The 21,240-nt window shown below is 46.1% G+C and overlaps 1 protein-coding gene across 6 annotated transcripts in view; it reads right to left on the minus strand.

Annotated features, from left to right (window-relative positions):
- Positions 1 to 13,790: 13,790 nt before the first annotated feature.
- The window catches only part of LOC149340514 (unconventional myosin-Ia-like), a 153,001-nt gene continuing 145,551 nt past the window's right edge, over positions 13,791 to 21,240 (minus strand). For all 6 annotated transcript variants that reach the window (XM_089549308.1, XM_089549313.1, XM_089549312.1 and 3 more), the window contains 2 exons: positions 21,090 to 21,217; positions 13,791 to 18,754 (listed from right to left, as the gene is read on the minus strand). In XM_089549308.1, the coding sequence (XP_089405434.1) occupies positions 18,631 to 18,754; positions 21,090 to 21,217 (252 nt within the window). In that variant the 3' untranslated portion in view covers positions 13,791 to 18,630. The remainder of the gene's footprint in view (positions 18,755 to 21,089; positions 21,218 to 21,240) is intronic.

Here is a 21,240-nt window from a genome sequence, read left to right on the forward strand (position 1 = left end):
GCGCCGGCTCTACTTTTTCCGCGGTGGGGCATCGCGTTCGACTGCGTGGCGCGGTCGAAGTGCGCCGCTTGGCCAGCGCCGGCGGCTCGGTGGGGGCCCGCGCGGCTGCCGAGGCCATTCCGCCCTTCGTCCGTGAGAACGGACGGCTGTGCCGTTGTTGCCCCCTGGGTGATGGCGGGGCTGCGTGCGGTGTCGGATACCGCACTGAACTTGACGGCTGAAGGAACACCGGGTAATGAGCAGTGGACGCCAGGACAGCGAACGTCCGCTCGAGTCCGCACGCGATACGGGTTGTATCCGAAAGGGCGTGAGATGGTGCCGGAGGGAGGCAACCTTCGAGAACGGGCACTGCCGACCTTCGGGAATGGGCAGCTGCGAACTGTTGGAAATCGAGAATGGCGTGGCATTACCGAGGACTGCACTAAATATTTGTAGTCGCCCATATTTATAGTGTTCTCGTTGTGCGGGAATATTATCGCTGCCATATTTCAGTGCTCGAGCTAAGCTATTACTGCAATGAAATGAACTGCAGGCAGAAAAAGACGCCTGCGCTGTCAAGTGCAGGGACGGGTAACATGTAAGGAGAATAAGGATCTCGGAGAGCGTTATGGCAGACCATGATGTCTCGTCGGCACATGAATAGGTTTCACTTCCTTTGGAAGATAGAACGCCATCCGTTTTATTTTTGTGCGTGTAAGCATGGGTGTGTTCCGATGATCTGCAGCACGCATCCTCTGTCATAGTACGCGGAGGTAAATGTCAATAGTATGTTTTTCCGAACAGCTGAGTTTTCATAAATTGAAATGCTTGGCATCCGCAGTAGATGTCAAACAGCGGTAGACTGCAGACTGCTCTTTATGCGTATGATGGCGATCTGGTGCGTTGGGCAGTTATGTGATACTAAGTTCGCCCCTAGCAATGTAACAGGTCTACAGGCTGTTCGTCTTGTGAATCTATTCAGCCGTGACTTTCGAAAGTTTTCGACTAATATTCATGCCGGGGAAAGTCTTGAAGGGGAGTTTACTCCTTAGTGGTTGTGAATCTTTCCCTCATAGAATGGTTGGTCCTTTCCTGTTTGCTAAAGGGGGTCGCAACCGAGGAGAAGAAGAACCACCTGTGCGACACCAAGTTAAGATTACCGGCGAAGTCCTTGGCGAGCGATCACCACCGCCACCAGTAACTGATGCGACATTTTCGTGAAAAGGAGCCAATTTGTATTGGGATGTCTGGCTAGGTTTTGTACGCCACGGAATCTGCAGATCTGCTGTTCAGAAAAGTCCCCATGCTGTGCTCCGTAATTATATTCTGAAGGCGACTGGCTCAAGCTTGAAGATAAGCGATGACTTGCAAGACAGCTGTCATAATGTTTCTTGATACCTTTCCATGAGGCAGAGGAAGCCATCGCGCTGGATGTCATTATCGAAGCACCAGCGTTCGCGGCGCACATTCTGCGGCAAAATGAACGCCGACGTACGGCGCACCTGATAACCAAGCGCCGAATATTTTGCCATTGCGAAAATTACAGCTGCTTATACCATCACTCGTGTGTTTCCCATCGCTTTCGCTTTAGCTTCCGGCCATGGCGACAATCATTTTTTGCCTTCTATTGGTCCTCTCAGAAAAGGTAAAAAAAACATAAAAGAAAGAGAGAGGGTGCCCGGATCAGCAAAGCCTTGCCAGGCTTAATGCCAATTCAAGATAAATAAAAAAGAAGTAAATGTTCCAAAGAAGAAGGAAAAAATCCGCCGGACCGATACTTACTTTCCTGTAAGTATCTTGGCATCACCTTAACTCATACCCTAACATGGTCTTCGCATATCACGAACATCGCCAACGACGCTAACCGCACCCTTGGCTTCCTACGCCGAAATCTTCGTTTTACTACCCCTTCTATCAAATTATTAGCTTATAAAACATTCGTCCGACCTAAACTAGAATTCGCATCAGCAGTATGGGATCCTCATCAATCTAACCTTTCTATAATCCTTGAAAAAGTTCAAAACCGCGCTATCCGTTTTATTTATTGTGACTACTCTTACTATACTAGCGTGTCCTCTTTAAAATCCAGAGCATCGTTGCCTAACCTTGAAACTAGAAGAAAAATATCTCGACTATGCCTATTCCACAAGTTCTATCATTCACCTTTAGGATCATCTATCATATCAACAGCTCATCGTCCTTCTAGCCGCAACAACCACATCAAGACCGTATACCCACCCGCTGCAAGAACTACATCTCATTTCCGTTCTTTTTTTGTCATATCATCTCGGGACTGGAACGATCTGCCGCCGGAAGCCGTACTCATCGTCAACTGCATCGACTTCAAGAAAAAGATTGAGGCCATCCTTATGTAATTAGTAATCTTTATGTATCCTGTAATCTTTATGTATCCTGATCTTTATGTACTCTGTAATCTTTATATAATCTGCATGTAATCCGCCCATCCCTCATGTAATGCCCCACAACCGGGGCCTTTGAGGTAATAAATAAATAAATAAATAAATAAATAAATAAATAAATAAATAAATAAATAAATAAATAAATAAATAAATAAATAAATAAATAAATAAATAAGCATCAATGAGCACGATTTCGTTTCGCCGACATGGCTTGATCCGTGTTACCGCTCCACTTTTTTGTGGCCACTCTTTTCCTCCCATCGGTTCAAATTTCAATCAAGCAAATACAGGGGTGTAGCTTCATGGTGAAAATGAATGGGGTTATACAAACAGAGATATAGAGAAGAAACCCGCACGAAGTTGACGGCCGAAAGCTCAGGAGATCATAGGCATCTCTGGATTACCAAACATATTTTCTTGTCGTTCTCAAGCGTAATATGCCGGTTACACGAGCTGGCACCACAGCGAGCCCTTGCTACACTTCACGCAGTTCAGGCAGTACTAGCTGAAAGCGATAGTACGTGATCTTTGAAATCACAGGTGCCTTTGTCGTGGCCCCTAGCGATCGCGATGCATTTAGTTATCATATAAAATGAAGGATGAGGGACAAGTGTGTTACTGTGGGCGCTGCACCATATATGCTCCGGACTCCCGGACTTAATAGGCATGTCAAATCTTACAGGCATGCCAAAAGTTTGTCATGCATTGCCACCCGTGCATCTGGAGTTTAACTTGCAAACTGTCTTCTGTGGCCAAAGTTTTTAGTTTTTTTTTTAGACAGGGAGAGATAAAACTTGACCTGTCTTTTTTTTAATGTTGGGCTAGTCAGGTGAGAAGACTCCTTACTTTAAGACTCCGGTGGCTTGCGCTGGTGTCTGGACCTATCTGATGGTCTAACGCTCCTCCATTTACAATTTTTTAATTTTTTCGAACATTCCTGTTTCGGCGCGCTAAGGTGCGCAAAGCATATGTGCTCACATTGGATTAAGGTAGTTGTGTCGGAAATTCTTCAAAGGCAGCCATAGCATAAAAGAGCAGCTAATTCTTGAATTGATGAATAAAGCTCTCTTCTCCCCCTCTCCTTTCCTCAATACGCTCTCAACGACGCTTATTTTGTGACGCAATGCCAGTAAATTGAATTCTTAGCGAGATGCAACGCACCGGGCGTCCGTACTTCTCTGCAGAAAGCGTCTTCAAAAAGCGTCTGTGAGCTGAACAATGCTGCCGCGTGTGTTCATGAACCTGGGATGGTCGAAATTAGTCTTGAACCATCCGCTACAGCCGCCACTTCTTTCTCCCTCTCTTTACTGCCTCCTTCATCATATAACCATGCCGCGATTCATGTATCCGAGCTGAGTGAGGCCGTTAATGCGCGTTTCGCGTCCTATTCTTAATTCCTTCCTCTCCTGAATGCGTAACCAGTATTCAGAATCGGAGCGATGATTTGCGAAACGTGATCAAACTATTTTCTCTCTTCTTTCTCATATCTTTCTTCCAGCTGCCGCTGTTTGGAGAAGGGCAAAACAAGAATTCATAAACATATTTACAATCCTATCATAAACTTGCCATTAACCAGACTGGCTTAAATCTCGGCCCGATTGCATGGATGTCCTTGCAGTGAACAGTCGCATATTCTTTTCTCAAGTACATGCATGGAGGAACGAAAACTCAGGGGAGGCCCTTGCTACCCGACCTGCACGCCAAAAAGTGTGTCGGAAGTGACGCGCTATCGCAAGGAGTACTGGGAGTATTTGGCTGACGGCACAGCCAATGGTAACGCTGGTCGCAGCGACGTCGTCTGCGACATTGTTTGCTGCGCCTGCGCAAGCGCGCTGAGAGGGCGGCCAAGTGGGGGACGGGGGGGGGGGGGGGGGGGGCGTAGCAGGGGGGAGCCCGCTTAAAAAAATATGACATAACCACCTCTCCTGAGGTCTTTCCTTCCTCCATGAGTATTACGTTTTTAGTTTCGATAGGTTGGCGCCGCCATCTTTGTTTTACCAGAGCACCGCCTACGCCGACGTCATCATGGGCTGATAACTTGCAGCCCGTGGGCTGCAGACGGAGCAGCGTGTGATCTTCGGTAGTGCCATCCGTTTGTTTTATTCTTGCGAAGCCTTGAAATTGTGCTTGAGGGTACCGCGCTGTGTCCATCCTCATGAGTTTTACGCCAATAGCACCTGCAGCAACCAACCGGGAGCAGGCTATCATGCTTCGATGCAGAGAACGATCACCATCGGTGAGAGTGCCATGATCGCAGTTGACATATGTAGTTTTTGTCGCCGCTTGTCTATAGGTTAAACGAGGCCCGGTGTTGCATGATAAAAAAACAAAAGCGCAATGTGTTGAAACTCAAGATAGGGAAGACCGATCTGACATCTATGGTTTCGAGGAGCACAGTTTCTCATGAAAGCCCTCGCTGCTTGCTTGCCCATGTAGAGTGTGAAAAATTAGACTGCACAGCTTACGACGGGGTCACCCCGTTCGCAAACTAAACATTTGGAAGACAAAGTGACTGTGGCCGCAGCAATCGGCTGCCCTACAAGGCACTATTTTGCGCCCCGAGAGCGACAGGCTTGAGGGACCAATTGCGACTGTGCCCCTCGCCCCATCTCTCTTTCCCTTTTCGATCCTTTCATCCCTCTTCCCCAGTGCAGAGTAGCTAACCTTAACACCCTTCGGATTAACATCCCTGCCTTCCCTCTTCCTCTTTATATCTCCCTCTATGGGCGATAAGAACGAGCTACGTAGCCGAAACGAATTTATGCCTGATTGTTGCAATGTTTGATTGCAGCGATACGCGCGATAAAACTAAAATTCGGTCCCTCCTTCCATCCGCGTAGGACTGTTCATACTTCGAGCAATACAAGCCAGATCACTCAAAGCAACACGCAATCTCGCCTACTCTGAACCCGCCAGCACTCACTGGTCCACGAATTCAGAAGAATGTGTAATTACACGTACTGATAGGCTGATACGTTAATGTAACGCTATTACCGCTTACTGGAAGGCCGAATCACAGCGCCTGTGTTGAGAATTCCAGTCTCAGTTGGGTAGGGATACTGCTCAAATCGCAACGCTTGTTGTATGTCATCGTATAATTGAGTGTATATTTTAGCAATGTATTCAATGTGCTTTCAGTGGAATGATTTATTACAATGCATTCCAGACTTTACCGTCCCGTGCATTCCGCGTGTTCTTTCTTAATTCATTTGCCGTTGCTTCATTTCTGCTCACTTAGCAAATGAATAAAAAGTTCATGTCGTCGATTCTATTCAAGCCATGTTGTGCAGATGCGATGAGTATTTTCGTACTAACGCCATGTTGTTTTTTTCAGGTGCCCCTACCTACACGCTTCCGGGGTGGGATGGCGAAGCGAAATTGCGGCCAAATTTATGAAATCCTCACATCATGTGCAATAAAATTAAAACAGCTTTGCCCGACCCATTCAAAAGCCCAGTCTCATAAAATTATGTACATTGTAGCTGGCAGGCTAGGCGCTAAGCATAGAGAGTGGGTTTCTTTCGGTCTGCATATCATTCACAAAGTGCGCTGAACATATACGTAACATCTACATAAGCTTGTAGTTGGCGCAAGTATTTTTTGTTCACCAACGAAGTCCACTGCCGACGTAACTCGTTGCCGGCGGGAATGCGGCGAAGAAACAGACATCGCAGACGCACTGAGATCTCGGCATAACATGGTGGGCGTACTAATATCAGGGACAAAACTTTGCGGGACGCGAGTTCTACGAAAATCGTTTATTGTATGAAGGCATTAAATGCCTAAATGCTCCTTCCTCTGGTAACAAAATCAGGCGAATGGATAGCGAGGAGAAGCTACAATAAACGTTTTTCAAAAAACTCGCGTCCCGCAAACTTTTATTCCTGATAGAACATATTACCGCGAATCTTTGTAGAATTTGTTTGTTCATTCTTCAAAGCTGCCGGCACACCGCTTTGTCACTTTTTTTTTATTGTGGAACGGTTCACGATTTTTCGTGTCATCCTTGAGCAGAGGACTTTCCATTAAGCCTGAAGACATCATCATCATCATCACTTTGTTTTTGATGCAAGGCGCCACCAGATTTATTTCAATTGATCGCATCTAGGTGGAGCCAATTCTAAGTTTTTGCAGAATGTTGTAGTAACTTGGCACTCCGTATCTTAATTACAATTAATTACATTTGAGTCATGTTGCGACCTTGTAATGACAATATATGGGATATTTTATTCACTAATAAATTCCGCCGATTCACGTGTGACGTCAAACCTTTTCGACCAATCCAGAGTTTCGCGACTCAACAACGCCGGACGCCGACGGGACGACGCAACCTTTCTCGCTCAACGAAACCCTTGACACGATCGCGTTAAAAACACCGCTAACGCTTGCTGTTGCGACTTGCGCAGCTCAACTTAGGCGTAATCAAGTATTAATTGCGTTTGTCGACAATCTTGCTGAAGACGTCTCGACGTCTCCACACTGAATGTCCCATGATGAACTCGGCTGCGGATGCCGAAAATATGGAATGAAATCCGGGCCGCTGTGGGTGCGTTTCGATGGAGGCGAAATGCTAACGGCGCCTATGTGCTGTGCAATGTCAACGCATGTTTCAGACCCGCAGGTGGTAGAAATAAATTCGCAGCCCTACACTACAGCGCCTCTTTCTCTCTTCTTTTACTCCCATCTTCACCCCTTCGCTCGCAGGACGGTTGAGGTGTCTACCTGGATGAGAGATGGTTTCTCCGTCTTTCCCTGCCACAGAACTAATTTTCCACACTGTATCTGAGCCCGGTCGCGGTGGCCGAGTTTTGATGGAGGAGACAGCCGCAGAAAAGATGTTGATAACAGGCCTGACAGATCAAAAATTACAGTAGCCTAGGTCACAGGTCAATAGCTAACACTGGAGGAATCCGCCAATGGTAGAGCACTTATTCAGCGCCTCGACAGCCACCGAGCTCCGCTTCGAGTCGACCCCATTCCACAAAACATGGTCACAGGCATGACCAAGAAGGTAGGAAAGCCCGTGCACGAGCCATAGCAGGCACCTTGCTGAACAACACACACGCTATTTACGTGGGCTCTTCACTCTATACGACGACGACCAAAGAGCAGCCTAACAGTCATCAACAACGCATGTCACAAATTGGTTAGCGCGTCGCGGTCGTTGGTACCTCAGCCTCACCGCTGCGGAGAAGGCAGCATTGCTCTGGACATCAATCACGGTATTCTGACCAACCGCTCATTAAATATACTGAGCGACTTGCCAGCAGCCAGCCGAAGCTATACTAACGGCAGAATTGGGCAGACAGCAGTGAGACTGCCACGAAGGTTTCCTGGGGAATGAAAAAAGCTCGAGGCTACACAGACCTAGCGATGATCGCCATCCTCCACACCCTTCTGGGCAGATTCCGAGATAGACTGGACTATTTATTACAAAGCAACGAAGAAGTGCTCTCAGCCACCGCACGAGGACTTGCGCAAGCCGGAGGCTGTGGCGTGGCGCAAGCTACAAACACGTACCCGTGCCGGTATATCTTTAATAAGATGCAGCCGATCGCATACATGGGCGACTGCCCATGGTGTGGTAAGAAACCGACACTCTGTCACATCACGTAGGAATGCCAAGAGATCGCGGCGCTATCTTCCATCGAAAACGCTAGCACGGAGCAGTGGGAAGCAGCGCTGGCCGACCCGTCTCCAGGCCCAGCGCGAAATGATGACTAAGACGGAGAAGGCGAGAGGAATCCTGGTATATGGACTCCACCCACCGCGTCAGCAAACTTTCTTGGGCAATAAACGTTTCGTCTCCCTCTGTGTCGATGGAGGCGAAGCGGAGAAGGCGAGCGTGTGCTGTGCGATGTCAGTGCAGGTTAAGGATTTTCAAGGGGGCCGAAATTCATCAGGTGCCCTCCACTACGGTACCCCTTTCTCTCTTTCTTTTTTCCCTCCCAGCTTTCTCCCTTCCGTCGCGGTACGGTTGATGAGTCCATCGAGAAGTGAAACAGTTTCTGCGCCTTCCATTTCCTCAAAAACCACTGCATCAGCAGGCTTCAGCAGACCGAAGATCTGGCATGCATGCGCATTCCCGCCGCCGATCACGCGTAGCTCTTCCCCGCACCACGGGTGTGGGGAAATCTGTTTCACTAACACTTGTTCAGGTAGTTGGTTCATTACGTTATTTGAGAACGTACGTATCGCGACAACAAAATCGATTGGGTAAGATGAAAACAAAACACTTAAATTGAACCTAAAATTGGTGGTCGTTCCCCCAATTCCGGGAGCCCGCTGGATCTTGCAGCCACTCTTGCGCTTTCGATCAGCCCCTGCTGTACTTTCGGGTCTAAGCTTGAAGTTTCCACCCGTCGCTCAACCGGCAGTTCTTCTATCGTTTTTATTTAGGTGTTGTTTTGGCAGGCCCATGCCATGGGGTATAGGTCCGCCTCTGCGTCACAGTGTGGACATTGTGGTTCATAGTCTTCTCGGTAGATTGCGTGGAGTCTTTCTGGGCTTGAGTACGTGTTCTTAACCTTCGCAGAGTTAGTTTTTGCCACCTGTCTAGTTCTTGATCCGATGGCGCGTATTCCTTTGTGACTAGCCAATAGTGCAGGTTGCGGCATGCCCACTGTGGCAGGTAGCAGTATGCCGCCTCGGATACAAGAAACTTTAGTTTGCCACCTCGGGTATAACGAACTTTAACGTGTTAACCTCGGATATACCGAATTTTGGTTGGTAAAGCATGAAAATTCCAAATCCACTGAGGATCACTTAACACTGTTCATGTTTTTCAGTGTCGTTATTGCGAGTGCACCTTATTTATGCGCTATTTCTGAGGTCGCCATCCGAGCCTGACTGCTATCGTCATGATGCCTCTAAACGGCCCTACCTCGTCTGTATGTAGTGTGTTTTTGCAGTTCTTCGACAGTTTATGTATGGCTTGAGCTCTGGCCTATTTTATTTCGCTGTGATGTACCGGGTCTATGTTCCTCAGTATGGGTATGACTTGTAAAATGCTACGGCTGGTATAAGCCGTCGCGGTGGCTCATTGGTGATGGCATTCAGCTGCTGACCCGAAAGGCGCGGGTTCGATCCCGGCTGAGGCGGTCGAATTTTGATGGAGGCGAAATTCTAGAGTCCCGTGTGTTGTGTGATGTCAGAGCAAGTTAAAGAACCTCAGGTGGTCGAAATTTCCGGAGCCGTTCACTACGGCGTTCCTCAAAACCTGAGGCGTTGTGGGAAGTTAAACCCCATAAACTAGGTACGAGGTACGATTTGTAATATGTCGTTCATGCCTTCGGGGGCTTCTATCAGTCTTGCGTTTTGCTTCAGTACGGCAATTTTAGTATATCTAACACTACTCTGCCTGTCCTGCTGTTGTCTGTGTGGAATTTCTGAGACGTTAGTTGGACTTAATTTGTTTAATCTAGCGTGCTGTGCACTCTCAGCTCATTGTCCTTTTACAGACACGCTGATAGGAATGCCCACAGCCCTATAATGTATTCCTTATCAGGGCGTAGGTTTTCTCCTTGTCTGCTTTTATCAAGCGCGACGTGCGAAATTCTACTGATTATGGATGCCTGTCTTAGCTTAAGGGTCTCTTCCTCTTTAATGCCTGTACTCCTGTTAGTGAATCAGCCTACCAATCTTTGCTGCTTATTTGTCGTCTCTGCTAGGCGTCTCATTAGAGGGGTCTGTGCAAGCGGAAGTGGCGACCGCCATCTCGCGTGACGCATCACGCGTGCCGCGCTACCTTCATCCTCTTCGTATGGGGTGCGTGCGCTCTCGTGATCACGTGACCATTTCCTACACGCACTCCGACTTTTTGTCGTCGTCGGGTGGTGCGCGTGGTCGAAGGATGCTGCCAAACGCTCCGAAACTATTCTCGGGCGCTGCACCTAGACGGCAGGCGAGAGACGACAAATATGCGGCGCGTTGAACACAGGGGTCACGCGTTAAGGACGCTGCCGTACCGTACGGTGAAGGAATGGATTAAGGAGAAGAGAGAAGGGCAGAGATTAAACTGTTAGCTGACAATGCGTACACGAGCTTCCGATGGACGCCGCTAATCATTCAATAAGTGTAAACGTTGCATATTTCTGACGCATCCTCCGCCTGAGGGAGTCTTGTCATCCAGATGCGGTGCAAAGCAATTCATAAAACTTCGCAAAGTCAGCTAAGGCACACCTAGCGTGTTACACACTGGGACTTACTGGCGAATGGGTGCGCCGGGTCACAAGCCCAGCGTAACTGTTCAGAAGTGTACGAAGTCAAGCTGGGCCGGACACCGCGCATGGACACCCATGCTGAAAAACTAGAATTCTTCATAACAACCCGTTACAACCCTCCCTCTGATAGAACCAGGCCTGATCCGAGGACATTTTAAGGAGGCCAGAAGACGGAGATGCCGCTTATGGCTTACTCAATCAGACATCAGTGGTACCTTGCATTCTTTTGCTACGATAACTGTGTTTTGAACAGCGTTGAGCAGTTCGTCTAAAAGCCACGGGCGGCATGACAGTCTGCTAACGTCCAAATTCTGGATAAATCAGTGCCGGATCCTCATACGTGGGCCCTGTAAGGAGTGTTGCTACTGGTATGACCAAATTCCCCGCTGATAAACCTAAGCGAGACCACTCCGAGTGCCTATGTTGCAGCAAATGAGTCAAAATCATCCTCCATAAGTTTAGTTAATAAAAGTCTTGGACCGCGTACAGCGAGTCTACGTTGTCCTTAGGCATTAGCAATCATATTTTCGTTGTTTTAAGCAAGACAACAAAATTAAGGCTCAATTTCCGGCTTTTTTGTTTCTTTAATAAGTCAGGGATTATGTAGATGACCTTTTAGTCACTATATCTTATTTTTTAGCCGCTTTGCAGCTTGTGGAGCAATCAAGTCTCTAACTTTGTCGTTTCCACCGGAGGCCACAAGCGATAACACGTAGGTGACATGTTCATTATCGTTCCGTTTCTCATGAAGACTTGCCTGTACACACGGAAGTCAAGCCGTATAACAGGGCCATAGTTGTGCACGGACATGGCATTCAATTATATGTTTTTAGTGACTGCGCCATGCAACTTGAAACGCACGTGTGTTTACTCTGCACGTTCTTTCACACCTGTTTCTACACCTACACCCGACACTGAATGCTCTTGCCAGCAGGCAAATGGATTAGACCACAACCACTGATATTACCTGTCAGGCAATGAGTAGTGCGTGAAAAAGACTCGAAAATGAGTTTTAAACGCAACATTGAAAACGTTCGACGTACTTCACCAGCTCACTCGATGCGCCTCCGTATATAGGCTAGTTTGGCTAAGCACAGGCGCAGTCGTTTTTCACAGTGTTTGGAGATGTTGTGAGGGTGGCATTCTTTCCGCGTGGCCACCAATGTCTTTGTATCTATGACCTTAGGATCTTCGTGTCCAGAGGACAGTGAAGAAACTTTACGTCATGCCTATGCCAACAGCTATAAGTGAACTCAGTACGCTTTCCTCCCCATGCTGCTCCGAATCCGAGTCAATCCGGACCTTTCAATACATGCATTCAAAAAAAAAAAAAAAAAGATTCACCCAAATGGGAGTAAATGGCTTCTCCGCTAGCACACACCCAAAAAGAGGTTTTAGTTACTCCATGTAAACTGAGTATTTTATTCACTCTCTAATACAAAGGAGGTATATACCTAATAAAAATAGTAGTAAAAATATTACTCCCTTGTACCTCTTGAGGGAGGTACAAGGGAGTAACATTTTTAGTACCGACAGAAATGGAGCACAAAAAATGGCGTCATGTTTATTTGTCCCCATTCAGGCTCATTCTTACAGCAGTGCCAGCGGCGGAAACGGACAGGTAGCTGCTGGGACCGCCTGCAACCCAGCAAAGGAAACTGCGCTGCCCTAATGTGACCTTGCGTCACGCATTCTTTTCGTCGTTTGGAAGTCCAGCGGCGTTGCAGGTTGAGACAGCAGGAGTCGTCTGCTTGTCGTCTGCTTTTGGTGTACGAGTTCGTTTGGTTGGCTATGTCCGTAGATAAAGGGATGCTACATTAGAATCAATAGTTCAAAACTGAAAAGCAGTCACGGGGTAGTCTTCACGGTAATGCACCACGCTATATTTGACTAAAAACCAGAGTAGAATAAGTTGAAAATGAAAACACCCTTGGAGGTAGTTTGGTGTGGCAGTGTTTGCGTTGATATTCACTTCTTTAAAGCATGGCTTTCCAATATGACAGGAAAAATGTATCCTTATCAGCAGCTCAATCCAGAGCTCAGAGTTGAAACTATGTTCTATCCCAGTTCCATGTCCGTTCACTGCGTCGTCCCCATAGCCTGAATTGTTTTGGGACGTTAAATCCCCATAAACCATGCCAAATCATCATGCAACGCATTATATTCTGCTGCAGCACACCGCGATAACCACCCTGAAAAAAGCTGTGAGAATTAGGTCTAAGCGGGTGCTCTAACGGAGTGGCGAACTAACAAAGGAAGGGCAGGTATGGTTAGAGCACTTGAGGTTTCACGGGAGCAGTTCAGTTATATAGTTTACTGTAGCGAAGAACGCCGACAAGCCGGTATCTTGTAACGCTGCAGGTGCCGGTGAAGGAGCAGAAGTGAGTACAGATCCAGCGACAATGGTAACCAAGGCGTCGTCACTAGCCGCCATTATCAGACGACTGTCCAGAAGCAGACGAGACGCTAGGTAGCGGGGCGGATGGGGCAAAATGTTTTTTTTTTTTGCTCCATTGGGGACTTGGGGCGCATGGAGACCAAGCAACTTCGTTTAGAAATGGGAGTTATAAGGAGGAGAATCTTCCTTTATGCCTTATTGAGTGCAGGGAGTTAAATAGGTCACTAAGCACATTTTTACTTGATATTGATGGAGTAAATGTTTCCGCATATGGAGTTCAAGGGGCAACGCCGACCATGTAAACTCCCATTTGGGTTGATTCTTGTTTAAAGTGTAGTATGACCTTAAGATATATTTTTAGCACTGCTGTTGTCGCGGATAAAAACTCCTCGTACTCTTGATGTACCTCTTGTTGTTTTACGGACTATGTTTCATGAAAAACAGACTGTCTGACCCTGCTGTGCCACGTTCATCAAACCATCTCTTCGGTATTCATTCTTCAGTTTTGCCACCGCGGCGCTGGCGTTGCATTTTGATCAGAGCTATAAGATGTTAAACAGACATTAATGGCACGATAACACGTGTTCATCATCTTCATGACACTGTGGCGAGTACTTACTGTAACAGAATGTTGCAAGCAGTAGCATCTGCAAATAAACATCTTCCCTTCCCAAAACAGACCGACCCCAAACCCCCGCAATAGGTCTAACAACAAGCATTTCTTCTTCACAGTTGCACAGCAGATAATCTTAACAAGAAGCACAATTCGTCAACGTTTCATATTGTGTTTTATTATAAAAATCAGTATGAAAAACAGTTCAGCATATATAAACGTTCAATGCCATATATTACGATGAATTTTTTTTTCCTTCTTATTACTTTCTAGAGCGCAACGAACGCCGGCAGCATTGTCTGTAGTGCGTCAACTAGACCTGTACAGAACATGTTGCGCCCTTGCGCTAACTGTAATGCATATACACATGTTATTGTAGCACACATACCTTATTTAAGCGTATTCTAAAGACAGGGCACCGATACCACCTCCGGGCGCCTTGTTCTTTCTAACCGAAACCTACGTAAGACATGAAAGCAGATAATGTCTCTTTTTTATGTTCTAAACACACTCTCAGTCATACATGCAAACACGCCAGGGGTGCGAACGGTTAATGTTAGCACTGGAAACGAAGAATAACCGAAGTTGTCATTTGCAACAAGAAGTACTCAACAAGCCGTAGCAATCCCAATCTTCACGACATCAGCAGACAGTGACTTGAGAACGCAACAAAACACAGCCAAACAAGAGGAACAAGAGAACACGTAACGGGGCAGCCTTAATGTAAGGCTGCCCTCGTGAAAACTCGTGGAGTCTACCTCACTATACAGTTTGAAAGACGAATGCACGTGAACGAAGCTGAGAGGTACAATTTGAATAGAACACCTAAACTTGTCAAAGAAAAAACAATAAAGAAACGCGACAGCGCGCATGTCAACCCTTTACAGGACTACAAACGCATTCATTCGAATACACTGCCTAAGACCTTAGACGAAGAGAAAGGTGCATTATATATTAATATTGATAAAGACTTCTTAGATACTAGTTCGCTGTACAAATCACTAAGTAATCGCTATTTCCCAACCGCTCACGAGAAGAACACCAACTAGAAATCTGCGTCCATTCTAACCACAATCTTGAACCAATTGAAACGAATGCGCCTTGTATTTCTCTCAGGTTTCTACGTGAAATTAAGAACACTTCGCTGTTGTAGTTGTGCAGTCCACACCGCGGCAAGAACTCAAATAGTCAGTAAACCGAGTTCTAATTTGAATTAAATTACGTCACATGTCTTGCGCAACAACAGACATTCTTCTAATTCGTGACCTCCAAGTGGTTGCATGCAAAATTTTACAAGTAGCTACCGTCAATTAACTAATGAACGCGTTATTGTTGAAAATTTAAACCACCCTCAAGTGTTAGCGTGGCAGAAGGTTTATTCTTAATTCAAAGGCTCCACTGAACTAAGGCACGCAAAGTATCTCATGTTCCAGTGTACAATCAGTGCCTGACAATCGGATCAAACGTAGCTTTCAACAACAACAAAAAAACCTAATTGCAAGGGGCGCGTCTATGTTGATATCGTAGAGTGCATCTGGCAGTGTAAATGTTGGCACCATTGTCAGGAAAGATTGTCAACACACAGCATCCCTTGAATGTTGACTAATCTTTTAAAAATAAATTACCACCAATGCGCGCGAGAGCTTGTATTCCCAAAGGGGAGGTGGAAGGAGCAGCATTTTTCAAGCTCCCCTCCTAATGTGGATAGAAGAACGCGATGAGAAATCTTGACAAGACGGCCTCAACAAGGTTAGAATTCAGTAAAGAAAAAAAAAACTATCGTAACACAAATACTTGCGCGAATGACAGCCAATGTTTGAGATCAAATGTGTATAGATCTAGTCGTACACAACGTGAGCATGCTTCCAGTGCCTTTTCATTCTCAAACCGGTCGTTGTTGTGTCAACATTCAGGCGACAGTACTGCGTGTACTATGTCCAATGCAGAACAATCTTCAAAATCTCTCGAGCCACTAAAGTGTCACCAGAACAGCCGCCTAGTCGAACTGCGTCGGTCAGCAAGTCTGACACTGCAAGAGAAGTATTCACTGTTTTAGGGTTTAAGGCGCTTAAAGCGCTGCTGCTGTTTTAGGCACCTTCAGAGACACCGAATTAAAAAGTTTATCTGCCGAAACGTAAAACTGCCATTTAATTAGCTGATATCAAAATAAATGCCAAAGAGCACAATGCATTCAGATAAGTAGCGTCAAATCTCTCTCTCCGGACTCTACTTTATATGCGAGAGAATGTTGTAACGCACAAAGTTGTTGTAAACTTTGAAATTTTTGAACACTAGCACTGGTAAGCTTTGCGGATAGATCACAAATAACAGAAGCGTTTTTCAACAGCGGCAGAGACGCGTGATTGAGCAGCTGTCTCATCTGACACTAAGTGGCCCCTTGAAAAGCACAGTATGCTTTGTGTCGTTCCATGCACTTCAAGCATGCTCTAGCGTAGCCTGACAAGAGCTGCATGCGTGAGCGGAGGGTACGTGGGTAAGCAAAAACATACGCGGCCCACGGTAGCGACAACAGGTGCTGTCTTCTGTCTGAAGGTGCGGTGTTGATAAGATAAATGGGCCCTCTGGTGCTTGAACTACTTCGTAGTTCGTGAGATGCTTGCGCGAAAAAGAAAATCGATTTATGGCCACTAACCGAAACCGATTCCTGGCCCTGGCAGCCGCAACCAACTACTCTACCATGGAGTGGGAATGCGTTGAAGCTAGAAATTCCCCACTGGTGTTAGTTATAGGGCGACCAGCTGAAGTCACTTTCGCAAGAATAACCAATGAAGGCGCAACTGCTGGCGACATCTGAGGGCGAGGAACGAACACCTCACGGGTAACGCTTTGCTGAGCCCTCAAGAAGAGTTGTTTGCTTGCTCCCTAGATGTCGCAAGCTTGAGACTAGTTCCAAGCTGCTCGACGCGTTTACTAGTCTTGTGCCGAGCTGGAGAGCGATGTTTGTACCCCTGTAGAATCCCGCTCCGTCGCTGGAATAGACGCCAAATTGTGAGGCAAGAGCACGCAATTTGAGTAACACACAAGAGAAGTGTTTCTGAACCTAACATGCGTTGTACCACTTTGGGGTGGAAAAAAAAACTAAAAAACCAGCAGCGCTGCTTCTTAGTACCTAACAAAGCAAGCCAAGTTAAAGCAACTGCAATAAAGCACAATATAACATGTCAACATGGCAGCCTACAGCTTCTATGTTCAAGTATTCGAACGCACCACAGTGTCAGCTGCTCTCCGCTTCGTTTTTATTCTTTTTAAACAAATGCAGTCATTTCAGTTGTCACGCCTTTTTCGACTTCATGACTCAAGTGCGCAACACTTCTTTATTCTCTCACTGTGATGTTCGCGTGAAATAATTACAATGGTTTAAAGAAAAACGATCTGTTTCAGTATGAGGGCTGCCTAAAAAAAATGCCCGAAACAGATGTCGCGAGCTTCGGGGGATGTGTTTGGGGGAGACCAAACGCTCCCCCCATAAAGACGAGTGTACATGAACGTTGATAAATGGTACAAGGTCTACCTCAAGTGAAATGCTGTATTTACAGATAGAGTGAAAATTGATAAATACATGCTTTGTTAATCTACGCACTTATTTCTTTTTTTTCTTTTTGAGCAATGGATGCATTCCTAGTCTGTCCTCCTACACTTCGCCTCCAATTATCTACTGTACACCACGCAATTGTTCTCGTATTCTGGCGAAACAATTCAACAGAGACTGAACATCAACCACAGATCCAACAGCGACAGTCAGTCTTGACTCTTGGAAGGTGTACTTGCTCCACACTGCTTCCATTTTCCTACTAAGACCGAATGCTTTGTCGTGAGGCAAACAGAAATTTGCGTAAATGTATCCTGATTCTACATCAGCTGGCTGATGAGAGCATTGGCTGTGATGCATAGAAGATATCTACAACTACACGTAACAGACATAGAGAACTATGTTTCGAAGAAATACGGTGCTGGAAAGTGTTGCGTAAAGAAACGAATTAGAGAAAATCTACTGCTTCCCGATTTGTGGTTGCAGCTGAGACCAGCATTTGCACGAGTTAAAGAAAAAGCAAACCATGAGCCAGTGAGGAAGCCTGGAGGCAAACGCACTCTACACAAATTGCTTGTTCAAAGGAAAGGTTCAGCATAAGCGTCAATTGTTTCCGAACGAGAACACCCTTCTCCTTCAACACTTCTCGTGCATCCCTATGGCACTGAATTTATCCATTCAAATTATATTCAAACTCCAAGATTATGAATACTGCCAGTCTTCGGGTAAAAAAGCCTGAGATTCAAAACACTGCAATATTCTGCATTGTCATCAGCACCGAGATGGATTGAAGTAGGTGGCACTCCTCCTTGCCAGCCTATTTAGTATATTTAAACTGCCTAAAACACACGTTGAATTTGTGGGTGGAAGCTCAACAAGCCTGCAATTCAATAAGCTGCAATGCTGCAACTCAGCGGGACCCCGAGAGTTCATTATAGCCCTAATGCGTCGAGGTAACTTTTAAGAAGCATTTTTCGATTGTTTTCGGCGAGCATACCTCAATTGTGGCGAGATAAGAGAAGGCGCCAAACATCAGTGTGCTCAGTTTTCTTTCTTTCAAGTCACAGTGTCGCCAGCCATGGAACCTTTCCTCTGACACAAATGAAAAGAAAAAAAAAGAAGTCCAACCATCACACGCCAAAGACAAAAAACATGCTCCTTGTCCTCATCTTCTCTACTAAAGTAAGCAAGACTGGCAGCCGTAGGAATCGTCGGCACCTCGCCGAAAGGCAGTATTGTTTATCCTCCCATCCGCACAAGAAAACGGCCGCTCCGTACCGAACGAAAGGCATCCCGTTGCTAAGCGTAGGCAAGCGAGTTGAACAACGGCGTTCTTTCTGTGCATGACGAGTTCTCCGCGTCCCCACCCCAGCAGTGACACTCGCCGAGGAAAGTGCTTCGCATCCTCGAAGTGCAATTGGAAAAAAGGTGCCCTAAGAAAGTCATCCTCATAACAACACTTCCATCCGGTTTCCTTTGCGGTAGATCCTGATCTGGCCCGGGTGGTGTTCGCTCATCGAAGTGCACCGGAACGCGAGCACTCCAGTCTCCTTGCCGAAGTTCACCTCGAACCTGCATGGAAGGAAAAAGCGAAAAAGCAATGCCGTAATGTTGCGTTCGAAAAGTTGGTCTTAGAGAAAAAAGATGCCCAGGCTTAGCTTGGTTAAGCCAAGAATGCATTGCATATTGCGCGGTCTTTTTGCGCGAGGTATTGCTTGGCGGCACTCGATTTTCTCACCAGCTTTTCCTCCGTGACGTATGGATGGATGGATAGGAGCGCCCCCTTTGAAACGGGACGGTGGCAACCGCCACCATGCTCAGCGGTCGTTTCTTTTTATTTTTGGTTTTTTTTAATGGTTTGTTGACGTCACGTCACCACGTGACGTGACGTCACGTGGTTTGGTGGCTGCCCGGCCGCGCCCAAGGGCTGAACTGAGTGATTGCAATATGCTACGCATAAAAAAATGGCGCGGTAACTGCCTCACTTTTCGGTGGACACCTCAACCACGCTATGGACGGAAGGAAGGAAGGTGGGAGTGAAAGAAGAAAGAGAGACAGAGGTGTCGTAGTAAAGGGCTCCAGAATAATTTAGACCACCTGGGGATCTTTAACGAGCACTGACATCGCGCAGCACAGGGAAGCCTTTTGCGTTTAGCATCCATCGAAACGCGGCCACCGCGGCCGGGTTCGAATCTGGGTACCCTGGCTTAGTAAGCGAGCGCACTAAGCACTGAGCCATCGCGGCGGGTAAAAAGCCTTTCTCAATGAGCACATGCTGCGCCTAGGCAGAGCATATATAAAACACTTTCCATGTGAATCTCAAAGCTAACCCTACAATACCCCTAGAAGGTTCATGCAATGCTGTAGAAACGCCAACTATTTCGAAAGATTATGGGAGATATTGAAGACACAAAGGGTTAATTTTTTCTGCAAAAATACTTTCTAATACTGGGAAAGTCAACCTGTAATGTAAAGTCAACCTGTGAAAAATAACTTAAGTACTCATAATCGTAACCAAATTCCTGCCTGTAGCAGTCACGGAACGTGACCTGATGCGACAACTATAAACACATGTGTATATGTAGTGGTCTACTCGTATTCTAATAGTTATTCCTTACATCCGATGGGCACGTGAGGTGTAATGAGTTTTCAGTGCACTGGAGGGCACAGAGGACATCCGGATCAGAAAGACAAAGTTGCCGCCTATGACGCTGTAGCCTGATTTTACTCTAAAGGCATCCCCAAATATAGCAATTGATCTTTATTCAAATAATATTCCTTACGCTCAGTGGAGACGCGAGTTTCGAGGAGTCCTCCATTATCGATGCTTTGGATGGCGGCACAAAAACAAAACGAGCCGACAAAGGAAGATGGAGGTGCCAGATGCGGACCTGTGGTCTAATTTTCTGTCAAACTCATGCCCATTATATAGCCGTCTTCCTGTGCTCGAATCACACTTCTTTGTGCTGTATAAGTAAGCAAGTTTTCAGTTGTGCTGCATTACCAAGCCTTGAGAGACCACCTTTGGATAGACGAACATAAAAGTGCGATCGTGCGACCTCCTTGTGGTGTAATTTTCCGCTAAATGAATGCCTAAATAGCGCCGTCCGCTTGTATTCGGCTCACGATTATTTACCTTGAAACTACTCCTAAACTTAAGGGATCGGTTAACATTCGTATCCAGCCCATGTTCCAATAAATAGTATTTCAAAAGTTTTATCGCATTGGAATCCCGCAGAAAATTTCAAAATAAAAATTTAAAAGCAAGCACTGTTTCTTGAACACACAATTTAAAGGGGGGCGCCTTTAAACTCGCGTTTCATTTCGATGAAAGCCAGCAGAGTTCCGGTCCCTCATCTGACATTGAACGTGCAGGGTTTCCCTCATTATTGTCTATTTTGTTACTCTGCAAGCTGACAACAAAGTTTAAAAATCTGAAATAAAATTTTAGTTATACGGTTGAACGTAGATGTCGCTGATATCTTTATATCTGTAGTTTGTGTTCGAAATAAGCAATACACAATATGCATTATATTTTTACTGCACCAACAGCTCAATAACTAGTTGTTGAGGTACGTCTTTTAGCAGTAAACAACCAAAATAATAATTCAAGTAATCGCAAAGGAACAATAATCTAGGTTTGCTATTAGTAATAAGCTATGTTTGTTGGCTTTACATATCTGTCTTAGGTTCTACTGAACTGCGTATGCTTTTTCTTTTCAACTGTACATTCCAGAGCACAGTCCGGTATTGTAGACTACTAGGAATGCAGCCATTAGAACAGTAGGATTGCATTGTTGTGCAGTAGTATTGGACGTGGCATGATCCAGTAAATGTTAACACAACAGGATGAAAGCGGCAGGCATTTCGCCCTCCAAATCAGCTGTGTTGAGGCGAACGCACTTACTCCGTCGAAAAGTTGACTTCGGGTGCTTTTCCAGTCGCGTTTTGGACCACGAGAAAAAGCTTGGTCACAATTTCTATTACGTGGCCAGTTTCGAAGATGAAGTCTCCCTTTTTTCTTGTCGCTTCAGTCTGGTAAAAATAAACAAATATCG

The sequence above is a fragment of the Amblyomma mixtum genome, chromosome 6 (genome assembly GCF_055824585.1).
Source record: "Amblyomma mixtum isolate Tamu chromosome 6, ASM5582458v1, whole genome shotgun sequence".
NCBI classification, from domain to species: Eukaryota; Metazoa; Arthropoda; class Arachnida; order Ixodida; family Ixodidae; genus Amblyomma; species Amblyomma mixtum.